The sequence below is a fragment of the Cyprinodon variegatus genome, unplaced genomic scaffold (assembly GCF_000732505.1).
Source record: "Cyprinodon variegatus isolate N-32 unplaced genomic scaffold, C_variegatus-1.0 Scaffold15, whole genome shotgun sequence".
NCBI lineage: Eukaryota > Metazoa > Chordata > Actinopteri > Cyprinodontiformes > Cyprinodontidae > Cyprinodon > Cyprinodon variegatus.
Window position 1 is genome coordinate 1,153,193 of NW_015150468.1, and position 22,144 is coordinate 1,175,336.

Consider the following 22,144-nt stretch of genomic DNA (forward strand, 5'->3'; position numbering starts at 1 on the left):
TTGGAGGCTTTGCAAAGGGTGTCTAATTTTAATTGTTAGAAAACATTTTAGGTATTTCTAAAACTATTTAGAGTACCATGGAGTACCATCATTTCAACAGCATATAAAAAAGATTTGTGGTAAAGCTGGTGAATGAACAGGGAAAGAAATTTTATTAAATACAGTAAGATTTACAAGGGCAGAACCCTTTAATTTTATGTATTATAATCCAGCGTCAGTTATTGCGTTTTGCAGCATCTAATTTTCACCCACAAAATCATGAACCTTGCTTTGTTGGTGAATAATAAACAGTGACGGAGCTGTTTATGTTCTGGTTGACAGATATCAACCGTGCGATTGAGCTGCTGGATAAGCTACAGAGGACGGGAGAAGTTCCCCCTCAGAAGCTGCAGGCGCTGCAGAGGGTCCTGCAGAGTGAATTCTGCAACGCTGTCAGAGAAGTAAGGGGCTTTCAGTAACAGACTATGTAGGCTATTTTCTATCCTGCATTGGTTTATAGTCTAATACTTCTTATAGGTTTATGAACATGTGTATGAAACTGTGGACATTAACAGCAGTCCTGAGGTGCGAGCCAACGCCACAGCTAAGGTAAACCTTGAGCTACTTGCTCATACAGAACAGTCATAAATTCCTATTGCAGTGGAAGGCAGCATATTTTCAAATGGTAAACTTTTTTTTGTTTTTTTAGGCAACAGTGGCAGCTTTCGCAGCAAGTGAGGGACACTCACATCCACGTGTGGTTGAACTGCCCAAGACGGAAGAAGGTTTAGGATTTAATATAATGGGTGGAAAGGAACAAAACTCCCCGATTTACATCTCACGGATCATCCCAGGAGGCATCGCTGACCGACATGGAGGCCTTAAACGAGGGGACCAACTTCTCTCTGTTAACGGGGTGGTACGTTCAATAAATTAGTAAGGAAAATTAGAAGCTTTAGCCTGACAATACATTTATGGACAGTTGATGTTCCTCAAAGTACAGCTGCATGCAAGTTTACAAGTGATGCTTCCATAGACTGCTCATGCAGTAGGATTTAGACCTCTGTGATCGGTACCCGCTGCAGAAACAATCAAGTTTAAATCTTCAGTGTTTCTCCATCTGACACATCAGAAACAATCGTACAAGGTGTACACCTACAAATGAAAAGTGAATTTTCCCTTCAGAATAAAAAGATCTGACAGAGACTGTTAAAAGGTAGTAGTTGATTTCACTAGTTTAATGTAATAAGTGACAATCCTTTAAGGATTGGTTACACACAGTTATATATTTGAAGTCTTTACTTCCTGTTAAGCTTGGTANAGCCAACAATATTTGATGCAGTCACAGCAGTAACTCGATATGGGATTTCTGTCCTGGAGGTAATGCAATTATTGTTATATCATTATAAAAAAAAAATAAAAGATTTTCGATAAACAGAAACAGCAGGAAGTTTTAGCCTGGTGTCGTTCCTCACATGCATGCCTGCTAATTCCAACTAACACAACGTGCTTAAATGTTATGTTTATGCATAGAACTCCTAAAACTCACTGAAATCTCTCATTTCATAAACACTCCATTAGTATATATAGCACTGCATGGTAACTAATGCTTTTTTTCCCCCCAAAAAACTTTGCATCTTTAAATTCTGTAAAAAAAAAAAAAAAAAGACAAAATATTTTATGTTGGGAATAATTTGAGTTGGTAAAATCTCTTTTTGTTAATTACAAACAGGATTTGTTAAATGAGTAATTTCGTGCTTTGCCAGAGAAGGAATGATTATTATTTTTTTTAATTAAAACAGTCTTAAAACCTTCCCATTGAACAGTTCAAATGTATTTTTTTTTCTTTATTTCTAAGATGTGTTTGTTGTTATGTAGCTTGTCCAAGCCATACAGTTGTCTCAGGATTGATATGCTGCATCACTGAGACACTAGAGCTGCAGTAGTAGCTCAATGAAGGAAATAAATCATAGGTAACACAGTGGATTTAACCTTTTCAGAAGGGAATCAGTATAAGTGGCAGTAGTTTTAAGTGTTCTTTTGTGTGAAATCTATATCTAATTTATTAGCTTCTTCTTACATCACAGACATACCATAAAGCCAATTTAAACATAGTCACAAATTGAATTAAATTTAATGTGCAATTTGATATCAAAATCTCTTTACAACACCAGGAGACAATAGAGCTCCCAATAAAATGTGCCATTAGTAGTTCTGTAATTTACATAAAGTATTATTTGGCACATTTTTTTGTAGAGATTATACATTACTGTTGATTTTATGTCAGGTTCTTGTGAGGGATCTACAAAATCTCATTAACAATAGATCCTGGTAACTCAGTGCTGTTTTATTTAAAAGCTATGGTTTTAGATTTCACTCCTTTTTTTGGGGGGGGGGGGCCTAATCGTTAAACAAAATGGAAAAATGGTACAGACTAATTGCAAATAAATGATCTATGCAAATTCATTCTACAAACTTTGGGAATAGATGGTGCAAAACAAGCAAATGTCATACAATCTACTTCAAATGAAAATGATGCTAAAATTTACTGTGATGCATGGGAGCTACACAGCTTTATTACATCATTGTCATACTGACCAGTGTTTACAAATACAGGTAAAATTCAACAAGCCAAATTAATATAAAAGATGTCATGGAAGAACAAGCAGCAACACCTTGTGAAATCGGCATCAAGCTTTGTGTGTTAAGATATACAGTCATGTTGGGGGAAAAAAGTTCAATCACCATTTCTTTCTTAAATTTTGTTGTTCTAAAATTATATGACCTGAAGAATTAATTAAGATAAGAACAGAGGGAGAAAAGGGATTTTTTTCCCCCATGACTGGAATCAGATAAGTGCTTAATAAAAAGAAAAACTGCTAATCTGGTAAGTTATAATCAGTACAAAATGGGTACAATTTACAATAAAACTGTCATTACAAAATACCCCTTTGTAGTTAAACCTGTTATTGAGACTTTATAAGCAGTCAAGATGCCAGTATTTTCATAGTTTATTGTAGATTCACTGTTTGGCAAGAAACAGGTCGTTTTTGCCTCCTATCTTGCCCATTAAAAATAATTTATCTTGGCAGTTTTAATAAGGTTTATAAATTATATCAAACTTGTTTATAGCTGCTTTATTTACTCCTAATCATTTATAGGTGAAGTTTTACTATGAAGTTGTAGCTAGAAATTTAAGCAACATTTAGTTATTTTTAAGTTATTTATCTTATTGCTAAATAGAGGTATTAGATATAATTATTTCAAAGATTGGACATTGGGATATCAGTTTGTAGCTTTTTTTAAAGTTTACTTTTAAGTTGCATGTAAATAAGTCTTAAAATAGAGTTAACTCTATTCCTTATTCCTATGAAACCCAACAGCAGCTTGCTTAGTTTAATCCACACATACATATAGATGTTTATATCAGATAGTAAGCAAACTGAGACTTGGTATTGACACTGCATAGTCACAGTTCCTCTGAATGTCTATGGCCATTGTCTGAGTTCAATTTTTTACAGGTTTTCCTTGTCTGTAAATCCAAACGGTTAATAGAATATTTTTTATAAATGTTTTCTTTTGATAACTTTTATCGATTTTTATAAGTGTTTTTCCTAAATAAAACAATGATACCAGGAATCGGTACTTCCATTCTAACTGTATATCAGGGCAATATCAACTCAGCCTACCCAGAAGGAAGCTCTGAATGACAAGATATACGGTCAAATATTGGTGCTTCTTTTCCGAGCACTGAAATGATTGTTCTTTTATTCATACAACCAAAACCAAACTTAAAACATTTGTTCAAATTGTTGATCGTGTTTTAAGATCTGTTGGTCTATTCTGGTTTAATAATGAGATCAGTAGATGGTGTTGTGTTGTGATGTATTATTTTGTGTTGTCTGGCTGTTTTATTTTCCGTGGGACACTGATGTAAACTGTAAACGTTGTGATGTAGAACATTGTATCAGAAATTCAATAAATGTGCTCACATTATAAAATTTCAATGATTTGTATTTATTTTTCTTCCTTTGTCAGCCTGTCTTTTAGTTGGAAACGTTTAGTTCACAAGGGAATAAAATGATCCGCTGGCCTCAGTCTGATTGTGTCATTGGGAAAATTGTTAAAGATTTAATCTTAAATATCAATTTAATAGGCAGACTGATTGGCAATAAGGAGGGATATAATTGTGATGATACTGTATTTTTTGTTAGCAGTGATTACTTGAGAGGAAGTGTACAGCCCTCATTGTTTTGTCTCAAAATAGTGCCACATGCAGGCTTATTAAATCATCAATATGAGCTTTATTAACATTGGCAGATAATGTTCGCCTTGTGCTGATAATGGAAGCAAAAAAATAATTTCATTCAAAGCAACATTAAGATTGTGAGGAGTTTTGACAGCAGGAGATTGGTGCAGTTATGCTTTATTTAATTAATGGTCCTGCTTTCTTTAGACAGCTGGAATGTTATTTGTCTAAACATTTAAAGTCATGCTTCACACCAACAGTAATGCAGGCTGTTACATTTACATGTGCCTAAGTGCTTCTTTTAAAGTGGGTCATAAAAACAAGTGCTCCTATACTCAGTTTTCAGATCACACAGGTAAAAGTATAGGCCAACAAACTTAAAAAAGCAAGCAATGATCACTATCAGTAAAGGTACCACACACATTTGTATCTAGCATATCATATCTCATTCCAAACATTTGGATAAAAAAAATACTTTATCAATTCCAAAAAAACTATTCACATATAAAACCTGTAGTTTATTTTTGCAGCTGAAAAGGAAAAAAACAACAACTTTGCTAGTGCCAAGTTTGATGTGCTACTTCATAAAGGAGGAGCGCTGCCAGAGCTCTGCAAAATGACCTCCAGCGGGCCACAAATGTGCAAATGTCTACACACAAATGGTTAGAAACCCCCTCCATGAGGATCGTATGAAGGCCCAACATTCACAGATGGGTGTTGTACTCACAGCCTGACACTGTGCAAGATGCTCGGCCAAAGAACTCCCAGGGATTGGCAAATTCACCACTTTTAAGGGCATTATATCAAAGTTGGATGAGCATGTAGTGTTTTTCCATTTAAATTTGTGACTCAAAATCCAGACCTCAATTGATCATTTTTGTGTAATTTTTTTGTTGTCAACATGTTTAACTTTGTGCAGAACAAAGTAATCAATGAACGCACGTCATACATTCAGATCTATGATATGTGTGTGTGTATATATATATATATATATATATATATATATATATATATATATATATACATTCCATTAAAGCTACGTAGCTTTAAAATGAACTTGCAATGACCTCCGGTGCAGTAGGACTCCTGATGAACCCTGTTTAGTTTTATATTACTCAAGAAGAAGAAAAGCTTTTTCCGCATTTTTCCAATGACGTAACTTCCTTTCTGTGTGTGCCTGCCGCCTGGTGAACACGCGTTATCCTTCTTAGCTCAAGTAAGTGTATCGATTTTAAACCAAAACCTGCCTTATTCTTTAATTAAACATTCCCGGTATCTAAATAAACAGAGAATCTTCCAACACTAGCAGATTCGGGGCAGTTTTGATGGCTATTTTCACCTTATTTTCTGTATTTTACTGTGAGCTATCTATTGCTCAGTTAGCTTATAGCAGCGAAAGGGGATGGCATGGTTGTAAAAATGAAAGTTTTATTTAAGACACTATTTTCCAGATTTTCTTTACACAAGTTTTTACAGATTGGCCTGTTCTACCATATATCGATATAAAGCGGATAACTGCTCATATTGACAGATCTCAAAGTCACCCAGTCTGAAAAGCCCGTTAAAAATGAGAGTTAAGTCACTATTTGTTGAATTGTAGGTATTAATATATTTGTTTTGATGGGTAACCGATAATGAGGGTTTTTAAACTTAAGTTAGACTCTGTTCTCCCCGCCGACTTCCTTTAGTTCTTTCTCCATGAGCTTTCACTGCAGTAAAGAGATTTATTTGTTAATGATTTATTCTACTAAACAGACTCCTCTCCACAACCACAGCAAGGCAGTGTGTTTTTGTTTAACGTTGAATAAATGAAAAATGGCTTCGATGGTCCATTTGATGTATGCATCCTACAAAACGTCAAATATCTTTAGTTGCACAACTTGTTAATGACTCTTCACTGAGAAAGATATATCATTTGGTTCTTTAATAATAAAGAAAGGAAGTATGTTCCATTGTTTTGAACAGTTATAGTATCACCAGCAGGGTGAGTGATGTATACAGTGATTTTAATGAGACTAAAGTTCATAATAGTGTAGTTATTGATTATTTATTCAAATAAAAATTCCCCCAAAATATAAAAAAGTATTTAATTGATATAATAACAGTTATAGTATCACCAGGAGGATGTGACTGATGTATACAGTGATTTTGGTGGGGCTAAAGTTCAGTGTAGTTATTGATAATTATATACACCATATCATACCATACCAACATCTTTTATGAAGCACTTTATACACTGGACAGGACTTAAAAGGCTGTACACAATCATAAAATACAATGCAAGTATAAAATAGAAAAGATAGGTATAAAATACGTATTAGTATACAAACAGAATAAAATAAAGTAAAACCTCTCAAATTGTGCCACAAGCCAAGGAAAAAAGATGAGTCTTAAGAAGGGACTTAAAAATAGCAAGAGAAGAGGCCTGTCTTATGTTCAAAGGCAGATCATTCCATAGCTTAGGAGCTGCCACAGAAAAAGCACGGTCCCCTCTGAGCTTGCATTTTGTCTTTGTGAGCCTCAGAAGCAACTGATCAGCTGACCTGAGGGAACGGGAGGGTGTGTAAGAAATGATATGCTTGTAATAACAATAAAATAAAAAAAAAAAATAGTTTAGCACATTTTCCCAAAGTAAGAGTTGTCTGAACTAGATGAGGTTATCTATGCATGCTACAAGTTTGGAGGCACTACAGTGATCTATAGTGTAGTCGTTGCTCATTTTATACTTATTTTATACTAATAATAAAATAGAGGTGCCATTTGTCATTAAGGCTTTGGGAAATTCTTCAAAATAAATATTATTTTTGAATCCAGCAATTATTTAGTATGAAAGACATGAGATACACATGAAATTAATTTGGTGGTTATCCACCTCTCCTTGGTGACGCTTTTGAATATTTCAGATTATTTTTATAGTGTTGCAAATTGCAGACGGTCCGTCTGTTTGGTAGAATAAATCATCCGCCAACGAGTTATTAATTCGGAAAAGCCAAATCTGTGAATATGTTAATAACTTTACTGCAGTCCTGCTTCCCTCAAGAGGTTTCGTTCTCTGGAAAATGTGTTGAGATGAGGGGGGAAAAAAATCATGAAAATATAGATCAATATCTAAATTAAAGCTTGTGTTTTAGGATGCGTTACGTCGCTGCTTACCTGCTCTCTGCCCTGGGAGGCAATGAAAACCCAGAAGCCAGTGACATCAAGAAGATCTTGGAGAGCGTTGGCATTGAGGCTGATGACACCCGTCTGAACAAGGTACTTCTCTTTCCCCTTGGCAACATCTCTTTGGTTTCCCCAGCAGCTGGACACAGCTTCAGTAATTGTTTTCTGTTTCTAATAGGTCGTCTCAGAACTCAAAGGGAAGAATGTCAATGACGTGATTGCCACCGGTACGTGTTTTACTTTAAAACATTTTTGTTTAAAATGTGTTGTTTGGAAGTTTTATGCAAATATTATTTGACTGGGTTTTAATTTTTCTTACTGTAGTTAAAATGTGGCTGTAACTTGTTCTGATCAGTGGTATAAGAACTAATTTAATAAGCAATTGTTAAATGGAGTATAGAGACTGTAGATCATGCCTTTAGCTGACAGAGCGACCATCTCAGAGCAGTAATTATATCAAATTGTTTAAAAAAACTAAAACATTTTGCGTTTAATATAAAAAAAGAAAAAAAAAGTTTTAATCTGTCATTATGCTCTATCCAAAACTCAAGTGGAAAAGTTTTAAGTTTCACCTGGTTTAATTTCGTAAAAAAAATCTGTAAGGAACCTTTGGCAATCCAATTAGTCATTTATTAATTAAAAAAATTATTCAACAGATGAATCAATTTACAAAATAATTATTAGTGGCTGCCCTAATAGGTACCAATAAGAGTAAGTTGATGACAATAACCAATAGACATGTTAATAGGATTTTATTTACCTGTTTTATGAATGATTTCTGTTTAGATAATTTTGAAATGTCAAGGTTTAAGTAAAGAACGGTCCAGTTGTACAGTGTCTTAAATAACATGATCGATTTTTTCTTAACAGCAATTTATTAAATTACATACATTGAATGAAATACCCTTACATTTTTAATACTGTTTAGTCTTTTGTTAACCTAATAATTTTACCTTAAATAGGTCTCAGAAACAACCAACAATCTATCATCTATGGAAATGCTGGATAATGCCCTGTGAAAGAGGTGTTCTGTTGTTTTGCTGTCTTATGGTTAACATTTCCTTTGTTTCTCTACATTTCTTTGTTTAGGTTATAGCAAGCTGGCCAGTGTGCCATCAGGTGGCGCTGTAGCTGTTGCCAGCTCTGCAGCTGCTGGCTCAGGTGGAGCAGCAGCTCCTGCAGGTGAGGATTTTACCTTCTTGCCTTTTTGGTTCATTCTGTTTAGACTTGGCACAAAAGCAGTATTAAATATAAGAAATGCATGGTCCCAAATTAGTTTGATATATTTATTAACTTTGGAAGATTATCAAATTTACGGGGTTGGTGTTATTTGCAAAATTGAAGTAATGTTTATTTTTGTTGTATTTTGATAACCTATAGAAAAACAGTTTGGTGTGTCTTTAAACATTCTTTTTTTTTTGTTTTGCAGCTGCTGAAGAGAAGAAGGAAGAGAAGAAAGAAGAGTCTGAGGAGTCTGATGACGACATGGGATTTGGCCTCTTTGACTAAAGTTTTAAGTCATAAATAAAAGCTGTAAAAACTAAACATATTTCCTGTCTCTTTGGTGAAATGTTCTTAGAAATCTAATTGTATTCCATTGGTTAACTAAATTAAAATGTAATGCTATAATTGCAACTGGAATTTAAGCAACTGATAAAATGGCTAACAGCAAAGTGTTAACTGATCTACAGGTCTCAAGATATTAGCATGTTGTGATAAAGTTCATTATTTTCCATAATGATAAAACTTGAACATTAATATATTTCAGATTCATTGCACACTAACTGAAATATTTCAGGTCTTTTGTCTTAATACAAATGATTTTGGCATCCAGCTCATGAAAACCCAAAATTCCTATCTCACAAAATTAGCATATTTCATCCGACCAATGAAAGAAAATTGATCTTAATACAAAAAAGTCAACCTTCAAATAACTACGTACAGTTATGAACTCAATACTTAGTCGGGAATCCTTTTGCAGAAATGACTGCTTCCATGCGGCGTGGCGTGGAAGCTGTCAGCCTGTGGCACTGCTGAGGTGTTATGGGAGGCCCAGGATGCTTCGATAGCGGCCTTTAGATCATCCAGAGACTTGCGTCTCTCAACTTTGTCTTCTCAATATCCCACAGATTGTCTATGAGGTTCAGGTCAGGAGAGTTGGCAGGCCAATGAGCACAGTGATACCATGGTCAGAGAACCAGTGGTTTTGACACTGTGAGCAGGTGCCAGGTCGTGCTGAAAAATGAATTCTTCATCTCCATAAAGCTTTTCAGCTGATGGAAGTGCTCCAAAATCTAATAGCTAGCTGCATTGACCCTGCCCTTGATAAAACACAGTGGACCAACGCCAGCAGCTGACATGGCACCCCAGACCATCACTGACTGTGGGTACTTGACACTGGACTTCTGGCATTTTGGCATTCCCTTCTCCACAATCTTCCTCTGGGTCTGGTCACCTCTTTTTTTTTTCTTCCCACTGAGGCCTTGATATTGCACTCTGGGAACAGCCTATTCATTCAGAAATATCTGTGTGATACCCTCTTGCTTCAGGGTGTCAATGATGGCCTTCTGGACAGCAGTCAGGTCGGCAGTCTTACCCATGATTGGGGTTTTGAGTGATGAACCAGGCTGGGATTTTTAAAGGCCTCAGGAATCTTTTGCAGTTGTTTAAAGTTAATTTGTTGATTCAGATGATTAGGTGCATAGCTCGTTTAGTGAGATAGATATTTTGGGTTTTCATGAGCTGTATGCCAAAATCATCCGTATTAAGGCAATAAAAGACCTCAAATATTTCGGTTAGTGTGCAATGAATCTAAAATATATGAATGTTCAAGTTTTATCATTACATTATGGAAAATAATGAACATTATTACAATATGCTAATTTTTGAGAAGGACCTGTATATTAAAGCATGCAGGAATACTTGCTTGACAGTAGGTGGCATGTTTTGGACACTTCCAATTTCTGTTGAATAAAACCTACTTCATTAAGATAAAGATTTTTTATATATATATTCTTACCAGAAGGCAAAATTGTAGTTTAAAAACTGTTCGCTCTTCAAAGCATGCCAATAAGTGAGTGTTGAAATAAAATATGCCACATTTGGTTCTAAAACAATCATTACCATTGGTTTATGCTGCTGAAATTGCAAAAGCAAAGTTGTACGATGAACCATAGTGGACCTTTCACAACTTAATGACAAAACATCTGGAATTATGAAATTTATGGAAATATTGTTGAAATATTTCTACTAGATCTGACCCAGGTAACCTCATCTATGGGTGCGAGGACATGCTATTCTAAGGTCAGGCCCGTGGTAGGAGCTTCACAGCTTTTGAAGTCAAACGGCCCTCTTGAGTAATTTCAGTACAAAAAGAAACAATTGAATTAAGTTAGACCTCACATATAAGCCTAAATCTAGACTTTGCTTTGTATGCAGACCTGTGAACTTTAACATTTAATTTGTATTCTGTCTTTACAAAGGACATTTTTCCATTTGTCAATCAGCTGTAATTCCCCTGTTGTATTTGGACATACATTTATTATTAACCAAATAAGTAAAAAAATATATATATATATTTCGTGATTAAACGAAACTCTTCAAATCCATGATTGTTTAAATGAGTAAACGCCATTGTTACACAAACCTAACCTTACATCATCTGAGCAGTCTCACGTGTTGAGTCGTCAGAAATGTGTCATTAGATTATTCAACAAAAATAAAATAAAGACAGCAGAGATCAAGGATCTAAAAGAAAGAATTAAGCTAAACTAAAAAAAAAACTTTAAGGAACTTTTGACGCCATTCAGAGTATTTTTTTTCTCAAAATATATAAATATATAATTTTATGTTTAAACTTGTGAAAATAAATTTTTTAATCAAACATTAATATTGTAATAATTATACTTTTTCCAAAGGTGTGTGTCAAAGATACCATTTTTGCGCTATTTTTGTTTTCATAAGTAAAAAAAAAAAACAAAAAAAAAAACGTCACTAACAGAAAAGCTCCGCCCCTCCGGGACGTTCCAGCTTTATTTACTGACGCTCATCACGTACGCTTACAGTCGATCATCGTTAGCAGACAGTGAAGGTTACCTGCTTCAACAGTGCTTGAACGGCAACCTTACAACTGTCTGACAAATCATTTATTTAAAAAATAGCATATTTTCAGCTTTCCATCGAGAAACTGCGAAGTTATCCAGCACGCTTTGCTGAGAGCTAATTGTTTTGCTAACAACGCAACCAACCGAAGGACACCACCGCAGTACGGTAAGGGTAGATTAGCTATTTGATTTTAATCCTTGTTGACTTTATTGTTAATGTTGGTTTGTTTTCCAGAAAGCAAATATATCCACTTTTATTTTTTTTTTCCACATTGGCGCTGCTCATGTGGCATTTGGCGCAATAGCGGTTTTACGACGCCCACAGCAGTTTATGGCGCACAAGAGCCTGGCTTGTTTTTTTCCTGTTTCTCCCAATTAAGGGAGATTTATTCTTAGTCATCACTTTTAATTTTTGTTCACAAATTATTACCAAATATAACTGCATTTAATTTTTATTTTAAACGCCCTAATTCCTACAAATATGTTGAGTTGATTGGAAATTAAACTTTTTTTTTTTTTTTTTCTCAGAACCATGACTTCCCAGGTGAGACAAAACTACCACCAGGACTGCGAGGCTGCAATCAACAGGCAGATCAACCTGGAGCTGTACGCCTCCTATGTCTACCTGTCTATGGTGAGAGTCTACCAGATGAACTGAGGAAATAAAAAGCAGCTGCTTTGTGGGGAAAGTTTGTGGAACAGGTGCTTTAACATATGGGGAACAATTACCTGAAAGAGGAACTGTAAACCAGCATTGTTTCCAGTTGAAAGAAAAAAAAATCCTCCTTTGTTGAGATGTTTTAGTGCAAATGTTAGACAAAAAAGTTTGATAGATTTAAAATGTTTAAATATGCAATAGACATGAATTTAAGACTTATGTGACTTTTTATCTTTTAAACCAAAGGTTAAAGGTTTGTTTGAGATTGTGTTCTAAGGGGTGTTTTTTGCCAACCATGGCAAGATTTTGATCAACTTGACGCAAAAATTTTCATGTGCCATTGTCTGGATTAATTATGTCTTGGAAGACTTAATTCTAAATATTGAAACAAGAATTGTGTTCTTAATTTGTATTTTCTTTTATATTTAAAGGGTTACTACTTTGACCGGGATGATCAGGCATTGCACAACTTTGCCAAGTTCTTCCGTGATCAGTCCCATGAGGAGCGTGAGCATGCTGAAAAGCTAATGAAACTGCAGAACCAGAGGGGAGGAAGGATCTTCCTGCAGGACATCAAGGTATAAAGCAGTGGAAGGGGGGGAAAAAACAAATTCTGGTCTTTTTAAGGACGTTAGATAACGTGTTTGAAAATGTCATTTGAGGAGTGGTAAAAGATAAATAAGGGTGGGAGAATGATCTCCAGCTTATCTTGCCTGGCCACTCAAAGCAAACCCAAGTAAAACGTTGAACTGCAGAGTTTGAGGAGACTGACTCGTCTTGAGCTCTTCGAGAAGGTCTCCCGTGTTTATGACCTTCACACTGCATTGTTTTACAGAAGCCCGACAGGGACGAGTGGGGTAGCGGAGTCGAAGCTCTTGAATGTGCCCTCCAGCTGGAGAAGAGTGTGAACCAGTCACTGCTGGACTTGCACAAGCTCTGCTCCACTCACAATGACCCACATGTGAGTTTTTCAACACTAAATAAAATTTGGATGCCTCCCTCATCTAACAGAAAGTTTGAATATTTTAAAAACTTAATGTTCTGTCTAATTGTCTTTCAGCTGTGCGATTTCATCGAGACTCATTACCTTGATGAGCAGGTGAAGTCCATCAAAGAATTGGGAGACTGGGTGAGCAACCTGCGCCGCATGGGAGCTCCTCAGAACGGCATGGCAGAGTACCTGTTTGACAAACACACTCTGGGCAAAGAAAGCAGCTAAATCCGTCCAGAACGTTGCAAAGGCTCCCATCTATGGACATTTATATCTTGCTTAAGTTTTATAACTGCTGCTTGAAATTGGCCATTATATTCACATTGTAGCTCAACAGTTATTTGAAACACCTTTTGGATTTGTAGATGTAGTCGCTGCATGTTTGCTGTCTTGTTTTAAACAAAGTGAGATCAAATAAATCCAACCCTCTGGATTTTCACTTGTCTGGTTTATTTTATTCACTGTCACGAGTTAAGGGTTTGATTTACACTTAAATATACTAATCTATAAACCTTTCATATGGGGGCAGGGGTTTATTTTATGTTTTCATAGCGGTCTAAAAGTAGAGGATCATGTTACTGAATTTGTTTGAAAATAAAATATAATCTCAGTCTGAAGTTTAGAACAATTCGTCATCCGTCTAAGGACTCAAAGTGTTGCTGCATAATTGCTGTTTACTTTCTCACTTCAAATCTCAAGTACAGACTTCATCTCTAATGATCAACCTGCAGCGAGACTAATAACCATTTGACAATGGTCTTAAGTGCTAAGGTCTAGTTCTGGTAATTGCTTCAAAAGATCCCCTTTAACACATGACTTGTAGTTAAAGCTAATCCAAACTGAAAATGCCTATCATTAAGTTTCTAAAATATCAGTCCAATTGATTATTGGGTTCATTACTGGATGTTGGAAGGGCTATGAGGTGCAGTCTAATTCTGCACTATACATTCAATTTATTGTAGAAGAATTAAGTGAGCTGATCTGCTATAAATATAAGTTAATTATACAAAGGCAATAGATCCATGCTATTTACCTGTAAATCTCAGATTATAAAGAATTTTGCTTGGGGTTTAGGTTTTGTATTTCCTTTTTGTATTCACACTTCTATAAATTTTTCGCAACCAGATTTCTACCATTATGGGCAACAAAAATTCTGCTCAATTAAATGCATTCGTCTTGTATCCTGCAACCTTCAGTGTTTCCAAGAAACATTTTTAAAACTTTAAGAACCCAGGACTAGGATTGTCTGTATAAACACATGTGGCTGCTGTTATCTTCACATTTCTGTTATCTTCAAGTTGGTTTCCTTTTTGAATTCTTTTTGGACACTAGTGTTTAGGCTGTAACACGACTCTTGGTGTGTAATCATGTGGTTTGAAGGCAAAACTTAGCCTTTAACTACTCGTTCAAAGTCAGTAAAGAATATAAAATGTGTTCCACGTGAAACAAATGTCTTTATGACATTGTTTTCTATTGAAAAAAACCTTATAATGAACATGTTCCCTTTTTTTGGGGGGGTGGGAGGGGGTGGAAGCTGACTCTAAACATTTATCCTGCTGTTATGTAAAGGTTAGGTCATCGGGGAACTTCCAAGTCATCCAAAGAAACATTTTGCAGGAAATGTCTCAGCTGTAGCATGTGTCACCAGACTAGTGTTTTGCAATCTGATCTGTTGTTTTCCCTTCAGAAACCTAAGCTGCTTTCTCCATTGGTGATTCAACAAAATTGTACCGTAATAAAAACCCATTGCATAGAAACTGGGAACAAATATATCAATAGAAGAAAGGGGTTTCTCTGGTGGAATAAAGTTTGTGAAACTGATTTAAAAATTCACACCAATTACAAACCTATATTTTATCAATCATGACACTCATAGGTATGCTTTACAAAAACAAACACCCTGTTGAATCCTGTGAGAGAGGTTTTAGTGACACATTGTCACTGTCAGCTGAGCAGAGTCCCTCCCCTACAATCTCAGATTCTGAAAGTATTTAGATTAAAACTAGTACAAAGGGATTTATACAGAAAATGGTTTAAAATCATAGTGACACTTCATGATCATGTTAACACCAAAAAATATATTGGCCTAAATTACATTTTTACCAAATTCAATGATTTAAATGGCAACTTAATAAATGCTTCGTTTTTTTTACTTCACTCACACAATGCAAATACTGGTCTTCCAGGCCTGTATAGGTTAGGAAGAAACACAAAAGAAGAAAATACAAAAGAAACTCCGTGTTGCCAAACGGTGCTTCTTAACTAGACACTCCCTTCTTCTTGACTTGTATAAGAAATATGTTATACGTAAGGTTCTCTTCATAGCCTTACATTATTATGTTTTCAAGGTCAGGCTAAAATCTTGGGTCTTGTTTGATTTTGAATTTCTTGTTTAAACATTCATTGATTATTTGTGACATTTGGTTGGTATTTAATTATTTTGCTTTGGATAAAATAATGTGAAACAGAGGGCCATTTTATCTAGACACTGTGTTGGGTGGTAACCTATATTTATCTTGCCAAGTGAGAAGGATTACAAAGACAAAAGAAACAGGGTATTAGACAATTACAGGCTAGACTGCCCTTTGTTGTCCATTCATCATAAATTACCCTTATGGGACATTTATTTTATTTAAACTCGACTTTTAGCTAGATGAGACAAGAATAAATTAACATACATTTCAGGTGTGTTTGAGGTAAAACAGGACTTATTAAACTCTGCTAGGTATGGAGGAGGATCAGTGATGCTGTGGGCCTGTCTCTCTACTCAGGAGGATGCAAATACCATATGTATAATGTATACTGATTTAAACATTCAGCCAAATCAACATTGAAAAGGGTCACCAGCCACAAATCTAACCCTCTTGCCTGGTTATCGATGCATATAACCAGGCAATATATATATATATATATATATATATATATATATATATATATATATATATATATATATATATATATATATCCTGCAGAACCTTTGCAGAGTATCTAAGCTAGATAGATTATTTGGAGGGGAATGGTTAAAGAAGTTTGTTTGTATCCTTCAAACTTGTGAAATAAATCAGATGACAAGATTTTTTTTACCCAGTTTACAGCTACATACAAAATAGGTTTCAAAAAATTTATTATACCAAAGCAATATAGTAGAAACTGACACAAGGTTATCAGGATGGTCAAAATTCTGAGCGGTGCTGGTTTTAATTTTAACCATTTTCAGTTGAAAAATATTCTATAATGGCCATATAGGATTGTTGGATGCTACCACTCAGATAAATCAGCATGTTTGCCAGATGAAGTAGTGCAGCTCTCTGAATTACACCAAGATGTTAAACGTGTGGGTGTTTTATTTCTGTTTTGCCGGGTACTATTGGCTGCAAACTTTAGATCGTTGTTTTCTTTTAGAAAAAAAAAGACACACTTTGTTAAAAAAACAAAAAAAAAAAAAACAAAAAAAAAACAGTATTAAAAGAGTAACTGAGTTGTTAGTATGAATTAGCTTTATGGAAACTGCCAAAAAGTCCCCACCATTTTAAATGACTTAGAAAAAAAAGAGTGGAAAACAGTTCCTGAAACTACAGGTGCTTTACAGAACAACACTGTTATCACTGTGTTATCAGAGTCACTGAGGGACGTGTAGATGAACCAGAGACCCTCTAACAGTTCATGCAAAGCAGAGATGTTCATGCTTCTTCTAGCTCCACCAGCACACCATCACAGTCTTTAGGATGAAGGAACATGACAGGTTTCCCATGAGCGCCTATCCTTGGCTCCGCCGACAGGGTTCTGATGTTCTTTGACTTCAGCTCAGCCACTGCGGCGTTAATGTCGTCCACCTGCAGATAGGATTCAAATCTCTGTTAATCATTCATCTGCGGTTGGTTTATCCTAAACTTTACCCTGCTGTACCATAAACTGAGCGAGTACAGAATCGCCTCTGTCAATCATCTTCACATATGCACAGTTTAGGGCTTTTTTTTTAAAGTAAAATTTAAGTGAGCAAACAAAATGTGAACAAACACGGATTTCAGCAACATTGTACGTTGAAATTAAAGTTTCTAATTATCTTCACTATTATTAAGAGATTGTTTTTAGTATTGAGATAAAAAAGGTGAAGCTGTTTGAGGTGGTTTTCTTTAACCTTCGGTTCCAGCTCCTGAATATCAAATAGTCACAAAGCTCCATACAAATAGCAACCTAATCTCTAATGCTATAAATATTTACATGCTACTTATCATAACGAATTGTAACATTAAATTCATTTAATGTTAACTTTTATTCTCCTGATTAGCAAAGTAAAGCAAATAAGTTAGACCTGTATCTTCATTTATTAAGAAAAACACAAACATGTGTAATGTTTGTTCTTAAGGAAACCTCAGAGAGTATTTGTTATAGAATGTATTCCCTAGGTTTGGCCTGTATAGCCAACAGCAATGCAGTTATCTGCACTGTACCATTATAGCAAGAGGGCTCTGGGTTACACTCCTGTCTATATGCACTGTACATGTTCTCCCTCTATAGACCAGGGTTCTTAATGGGTATTTAAACATTTATAGGCCACCTAAAAATATACAAGTTGGATTGATTAGTTATGAGAGCTTGAAAGAAGCTACTTTTAAAGCATGACAAGTCTAAATCTTTATCAAGTAAAAAATGAAAAATATGTTGAACTATCTGTACAGGAATGTCAGGTGCTGTGGGCCTTGAATTTATAAAACTGAGGGAAGTTGCTTTTTTTGACTTTACTTTTTCATATCTGGTTTAAACAGCATATTGTGCAGATGATACAAAGCAAAATGAGGGTAAAGGGTATGTAGTGGAAAGGGAGGAGGTCTAAGACCTAAAAGCTATCGCTAACAGATAAAGGGTCCTACTCTATGAAACCAGAAACAAAAAAATAAGCAAAGGCCTAACAGGACCTCGAGATGCAGTTTTAGAGATTTGGAAACCATTTGTCTTAACATCAGGCTGTTGTGATAAGCTTCTTTAATCTAAAATGGGTTCTTAGTTTTTTTTCTCATGTGATTTAACAAAACAAGAATATTTTGTCTTCAGAGGTCTTTGTATGCCTATTGGTGGTTCAGACCAGACGCGGTATCCACGGCGATTGCAGGTGGATTCAGATAGAATTCCTATACAGACTGCGCAGGGAAGGACAGTGAAATGGCAAATGGTGAACTCCACGTGATGAGAGAGTTCCCCGCCCCCCCTTTTTTATGGTGTGAATAGATAGAACCGAGTTTTTGTCAAAAAGCCGCACCGCATGGAGAGAGCAGAGCGGTGATTGCTGAAGTTGAAACGAGCTGAACTTTTCTATAAAATCCCATCACGGCAGCCAATCAGGAACTGGTTGTAGCTTTTTTCTCATAAAATTGAATACGGAGAAAAAAATTAGTTTTAGTCGGTTAAAAAAAAATTTTTTTTCATTTAGTTGTAGAAAGATTGTTAATCATCCTCCCTTACCTCCAGCACAGAACCCGGTCTGTCCCTGTCCAATGCCCAGCATCAGTGCTTTCTGAGGGGGTAGATTTACAGGGAAGTTTTCAGTGTTTTTTGAGCTTTTCAAAAAAATGTATGGTCTCCCCAAGTTGATTCAAAAGTTTTTCATAAGGCACAATTAAGCAGCAGTCCATGATGTTAAGTTTCACCTGTGCTTTTGTTGTCAAATGCGGACAGACAGCGATACCTTGACAGGAAATGCTATGGGATTGTCAGGGTAACGGCAGGTCAAAAACAGAGGGTCTTGGAGGCTGGTGATTTACTAAATATTAAACAATCATTTCAGCCACTACATAAAAATGCCCGCCAACATATTCAATGCCAGCACAGGAATAACATGTGATGTTATGCAATAACTTTATATCAGCAAAAAAGAGCGTGTCTGCTGGGATGGCAACAAATTATTCTATCTTAAAAACCAAAGCAGCACATAATAGTTTTACCTGCACAAATCAAGTAGCACTGAAAAAGCGGTCTAGATAATTTTCATTTAATTCAGAGCTTAATGGGGGATAGTTGGCCTCTGAATGACCTTAAAACTATCTTTATTGTATCTTATATTATATCTCTGAAACAACAGTAACATAATCTTTTTTGTTTTGTTTTATTTTAACAAATGATCATGCTTGCTGAGTTTTTTGTCAGCTTCACGTAGCTGAAAATCCTATTTGCTGACGACGTCCAGGGTGTAAACACTTTGCATTTGAATTACAGGGCGGTGAACTCCCCGCGGTGTTCGCCCAAATCCACCCGGAAACTGCGTTTGGTCTGAACGCACCATGAAAGATTTAAATGTCTGCTTCCTAAAAAAACAGCTTTTTGAAATTAAAATCTAAAATAAAGAAATAAAAAAAGGAATACTTCCAAAAATAAATCAATAAAAGAAAGTCCTGATATTAGCAATGCAAACAGCTTATAATTATGGAAAAGTCTTCTTGGTTGACATTAATAAAAGGAATAATTCAAGTTTTTCTTTCCAAAATGTTCTAATAATAGTCACCTGCTTTGAAATATAACTATAATCTTTGTTATGAGCTTTATGGATCAAACTAAAAGTGTGTTTATTGAAATCAATATCAGTTTGATTTTACCTCAATACAAATGTGGTGCATGCCTCCTGACTTGTTTTTCTGTAGGAACCCAGAGATGGGGCTCTTTTCCCCGAGAGGATGGAGCAGCTCCAGCTTGGTGTTTCCCAGTTCCACAAACACAGTGTAGACGCCATGCTCTGGCAGGGGGACCTTTTCGCTAACGGTAGCACCCAGCACATCTCGATACAGAGCAGTGGCCTTTTCCATGTCGGGGACGGCGATGGCTATGTGGTTCAGCTTCCCCAGCTTCCACAGGGATCCAGGAACACCCCCTTGGAGGGGGGTTGATGTTGAACAGGCTCTAAGGAGGGTGATACGAGAACATCTCGAAATGCCTGCCACTGAACAAACAGAGAATGATGATGAGAGCTGGCAGAAACTTAAAAACTGGCTTTCATCAAATGAGTTAAAACTGAGTTTCTCCATTAATGGTTCGTCATTTTCTTTTAATAAATTAAAGGAGAATTCCGGTTTTTAACACTTTTAGCCCATTTTCTGTAGTGTCCAGGATGAAATCGAATGATCGACACCAAAATTTTGACAATTGGTCCTGTCTCTGCTTTTTGGCTCATTTAGAATCACCTCCTGGCTGCTTCAGAATGGCTTTCATAGTGCATGTCCGATAATGTCCTTAAAACAACCTTAAACGTTCTTTTTTTTAAATATGCTACTCACCGGGTCGTCAGCGCTGTTCAATGACGTTCCAAAAAAAGTTTCGTAAAGAAAAAACGTTCCTGTAGTGTTTTATTTAGCATTTTGTAAATCCCATTGAGTTCTGTTGGAATAGTCAATATTCCCCTGCCACCGGAAACGGAAATGGGGATGTTTACACAGTTGTAGTCTTTTCGCTTCACTCTGTGTACTCCGACGTCGAGAATCAAGAATCCACCTTTCGTATTCCATTTTCAGAGTTTTTTAAAGTGTTTAACAGAGACGTTAGCACCTCGACGTCGGAGTACACAGAGTGAAGCGAAAAGACTACAACTGTGTAAACAGGCCCCATTTCCGTTTCCGGTGGCGGAGGGATATTGACTATTCCAACAGAACTCAATGGGATTTACAAAATGCTAAATAAAACACTACAGGAACGTTTTTTCTTTACGAAACTTTTTTTGGAACGTCATTGAACAGCGCTGACGACCCGGTGAGTAGCATATTTTAAAAAAAGAACGTTTAAGGTTGTTTTAAGGACATTATCGGACATGCTCTATGGAAGCCATTCTGAAGCAGCCAGGGGGTGATTCTGCATGAGCCAAAAAGCAGAGACAGGAGCAATTGTCAAACTTTTGGTGTCGATCATTCGATTTCATCCTGGACACTACAGAAAATGGGCTAAAAGTGTTAAAAACCGGAATTCTCCTTTAAGGTAAAATTTAAGTCATTGCTGAAGATGGAAAAAAATTATAAACCTAGTCCATTATCTTTAGATCTAAACTAAAGGGGAAAAAAGCTTGCATTAATATCAGTTTGTCAAGTACTTATAAAAGGTATACCCTGCACTCAGAAGTCACAATTCTGAGAAAAAAAGTCAGAATTCTGAGATTAAAGTCAGAATTCTGAGAAAAAATTATAAAAGGTATACCCTGCACTCAGAAGTCACAATTCTGAGAAAAAAAGTCAGAATTCTGAGATTAAAGTCAGAATTCGGAGATAAAAGTCAGAATTCTGATAAAAAGGGAAAAATTCTGAGATTAAAGTCAGAATTCTATTAAAAAAGTCAGAATTCAGAGAGAAGTACGAATTCTGAGATTAAAGTCAGGATTTTGATTAAAAAAAAGTCAGTATTCTGAGATTAGAGTCAGAATTCTGAAGGAAAAGTCAGAATTCTGAGATTAAGTCAGAATTTTGTGATTAAAGTCAGAATTATGACTTTTTTCTCACATTATACTGAAATAAAATTTAAAAGTCAGTTAACTTTTTTTTATTTTTCTCAGTGGCCCTAATCCTCTTCCGTAGTTGACCAATAGAATTTAGGAAGGCTTGCTAATTAGTTACAAATTATCAAAAATTGTAAATATTTACAAATATTTGGTCTAAAGACAATGTATCCTTTTGTCAAAAAATATATTTCAGTTTTCTTGCATTATTTGACGTTTGAAATTAAGTGAATGCGTTGCTCTGCATATTAAAACAAATAAAAGCTGATGTTGGTTTGCTTCATTAAAATGCTTCCGAAGCGACCTTATGAAAATGCCTTCTTTTAGACAAACTACTGATGGAACCTGATTATAGTTCTGTCCAGCTATCATAAAGTTCCTTTACTGTCACTAGAAACGTGGGAGGGAAAGCCCCATAAATTACATTAAGGTAGCAACAATAACAGATCAGTGCACTTCTTGGTGTTTAACATAATCAGCGTAAACACGAACCTGCAACCTTCAGCATAGCGGACGCCATGTTTGTTCCGCGGAACCA

At 35.8% G+C, this 22,144-nt stretch overlaps 4 protein-coding genes across 4 annotated transcripts; 3 read left to right on the forward strand and 1 right to left on the reverse strand.

The window, feature by feature from the left end:
• Positions 1-279: 279 nt before the first annotated feature.
• LOC107090842 (protein lin-7 homolog C-like) lies at positions 280-1,108 on the forward strand. The gene is made up of 3 exons (XM_015384436.1): positions 280-440; positions 517-588; positions 689-1,108. Exons 1-3 carry the CDS (start codon positions 306-308, stop codon positions 914-916), a joined length of 435 nt encoding a protein of 144 aa, XP_015239922.1. The 5' UTR covers positions 280-305; the 3' UTR covers positions 917-1,108.
• Positions 1,109-5,326: 4,218 nt separating this feature from the next.
• Positions 5,327-8,935, forward strand: LOC107090794 (60S acidic ribosomal protein P2-like). Its single transcript, XM_015384372.1, has 5 exons — positions 5,327-5,444; positions 7,360-7,483; positions 7,569-7,617; positions 8,480-8,572; positions 8,820-8,935. Exons 2-5 carry the CDS (start codon positions 7,361-7,363, stop codon positions 8,897-8,899), a joined length of 345 nt encoding a protein of 114 aa, XP_015239858.1. The 5' UTR covers positions 5,327-5,444; position 7,360; the 3' UTR covers positions 8,900-8,935.
• A 2,464-nt stretch (positions 8,936-11,399) lies between these two features.
• On the forward strand, positions 11,400-13,576 carry LOC107090524 (ferritin, heavy subunit). The gene is made up of 5 exons (XM_015383944.1): positions 11,400-11,659; positions 12,022-12,127; positions 12,583-12,729; positions 12,987-13,112; positions 13,212-13,576. The coding sequence occupies exons 2-5, from the start codon at positions 12,026-12,028 to the stop codon at positions 13,368-13,370; spliced, it is 534 nt and encodes a 177-aa protein (XP_015239430.1). The 5' UTR covers positions 11,400-11,659; positions 12,022-12,025; the 3' UTR covers positions 13,371-13,576.
• A 2,647-nt stretch (positions 13,577-16,223) lies between these two features.
• Positions 16,224-22,144, reverse strand: mcee (methylmalonyl-CoA epimerase). The gene is made up of 3 exons (XM_015385215.1): positions 22,099-22,144; positions 19,730-20,070; positions 16,224-16,975 (listed from the first exon to the last, which is right to left on the reverse strand). Exons 1-3 carry the CDS (start codon positions 22,124-22,126, stop codon positions 16,823-16,825), a joined length of 522 nt encoding a protein of 173 aa, XP_015240701.1. The 5' UTR covers positions 22,127-22,144; the 3' UTR covers positions 16,224-16,822.

What these genes read in the sequence shown, in the direction of transcription:
- mcee (XM_015385215.1), bottom strand. Translation starts at nt 22,126, where the DNA reads ATGGCGTCCGCTATGCTGAAGGTTGCAG. An exon ending in CGCTATGCTGAAGGTTGCAG is followed by an intron (nt 20,071 to 22,098) that starts GTTCGTGTTTAC and finishes CTGTTTGTTCAG; the next exon opens with TGGCAGGCATTTCGAGATGT. An exon ending in TGCACCACATTTGTATTGAG is followed by an intron (nt 16,976 to 19,729) that starts GTAAAATCAAAC and finishes TCCTATCTGCAG; the next exon opens with GTGGACGACATTAACGCCGC.
- LOC107090842 (XM_015384436.1), top strand. Translation starts at nt 306, where the DNA reads ATGTTCTGGTTGACAGATATCAACCGTGCGATTGAGCTGCTGGATAAG. An exon ending in TCTGCAACGCTGTCAGAGAA is followed by an intron (nt 441 to 516) that starts GTAAGGGGCTTT and finishes TACTTCTTATAG; the next exon opens with GTTTATGAACATGTGTATGA. An exon ending in GAGCCAACGCCACAGCTAAG is followed by an intron (nt 589 to 688) that starts GTAAACCTTGAG and finishes TTGTTTTTTTAG; the next exon opens with GCAACAGTGGCAGCTTTCGC.
- LOC107090794 (XM_015384372.1), top strand. Translation starts at nt 7,361, where the DNA reads ATGCGTTACGTCGCTGCTTACCTGCTCTCTGCCCTGGGAGGCAATGAA. An exon ending in ATGACACCCGTCTGAACAAG is followed by an intron (nt 7,484 to 7,568) that starts GTACTTCTCTTT and finishes TGTTTCTAATAG; the next exon opens with GTCGTCTCAGAACTCAAAGG. An exon ending in TGGAGCAGCAGCTCCTGCAG is followed by an intron (nt 8,573 to 8,819) that starts GTGAGGATTTTA and finishes TTTGTTTTGCAG; the next exon opens with CTGCTGAAGAGAAGAAGGAA.
- LOC107090524 (XM_015383944.1), top strand. Translation starts at nt 12,026, where the DNA reads ATGACTTCCCAGGTGAGACAAAACTACCACCAGGACTGCGAGGCTGCA. An exon ending in TCTTCCTGCAGGACATCAAG is followed by an intron (nt 12,730 to 12,986) that starts GTATAAAGCAGT and finishes ATTGTTTTACAG; the next exon opens with AAGCCCGACAGGGACGAGTG. An exon ending in CCACTCACAATGACCCACAT is followed by an intron (nt 13,113 to 13,211) that starts GTGAGTTTTTCA and finishes ATTGTCTTTCAG; the next exon opens with CTGTGCGATTTCATCGAGAC.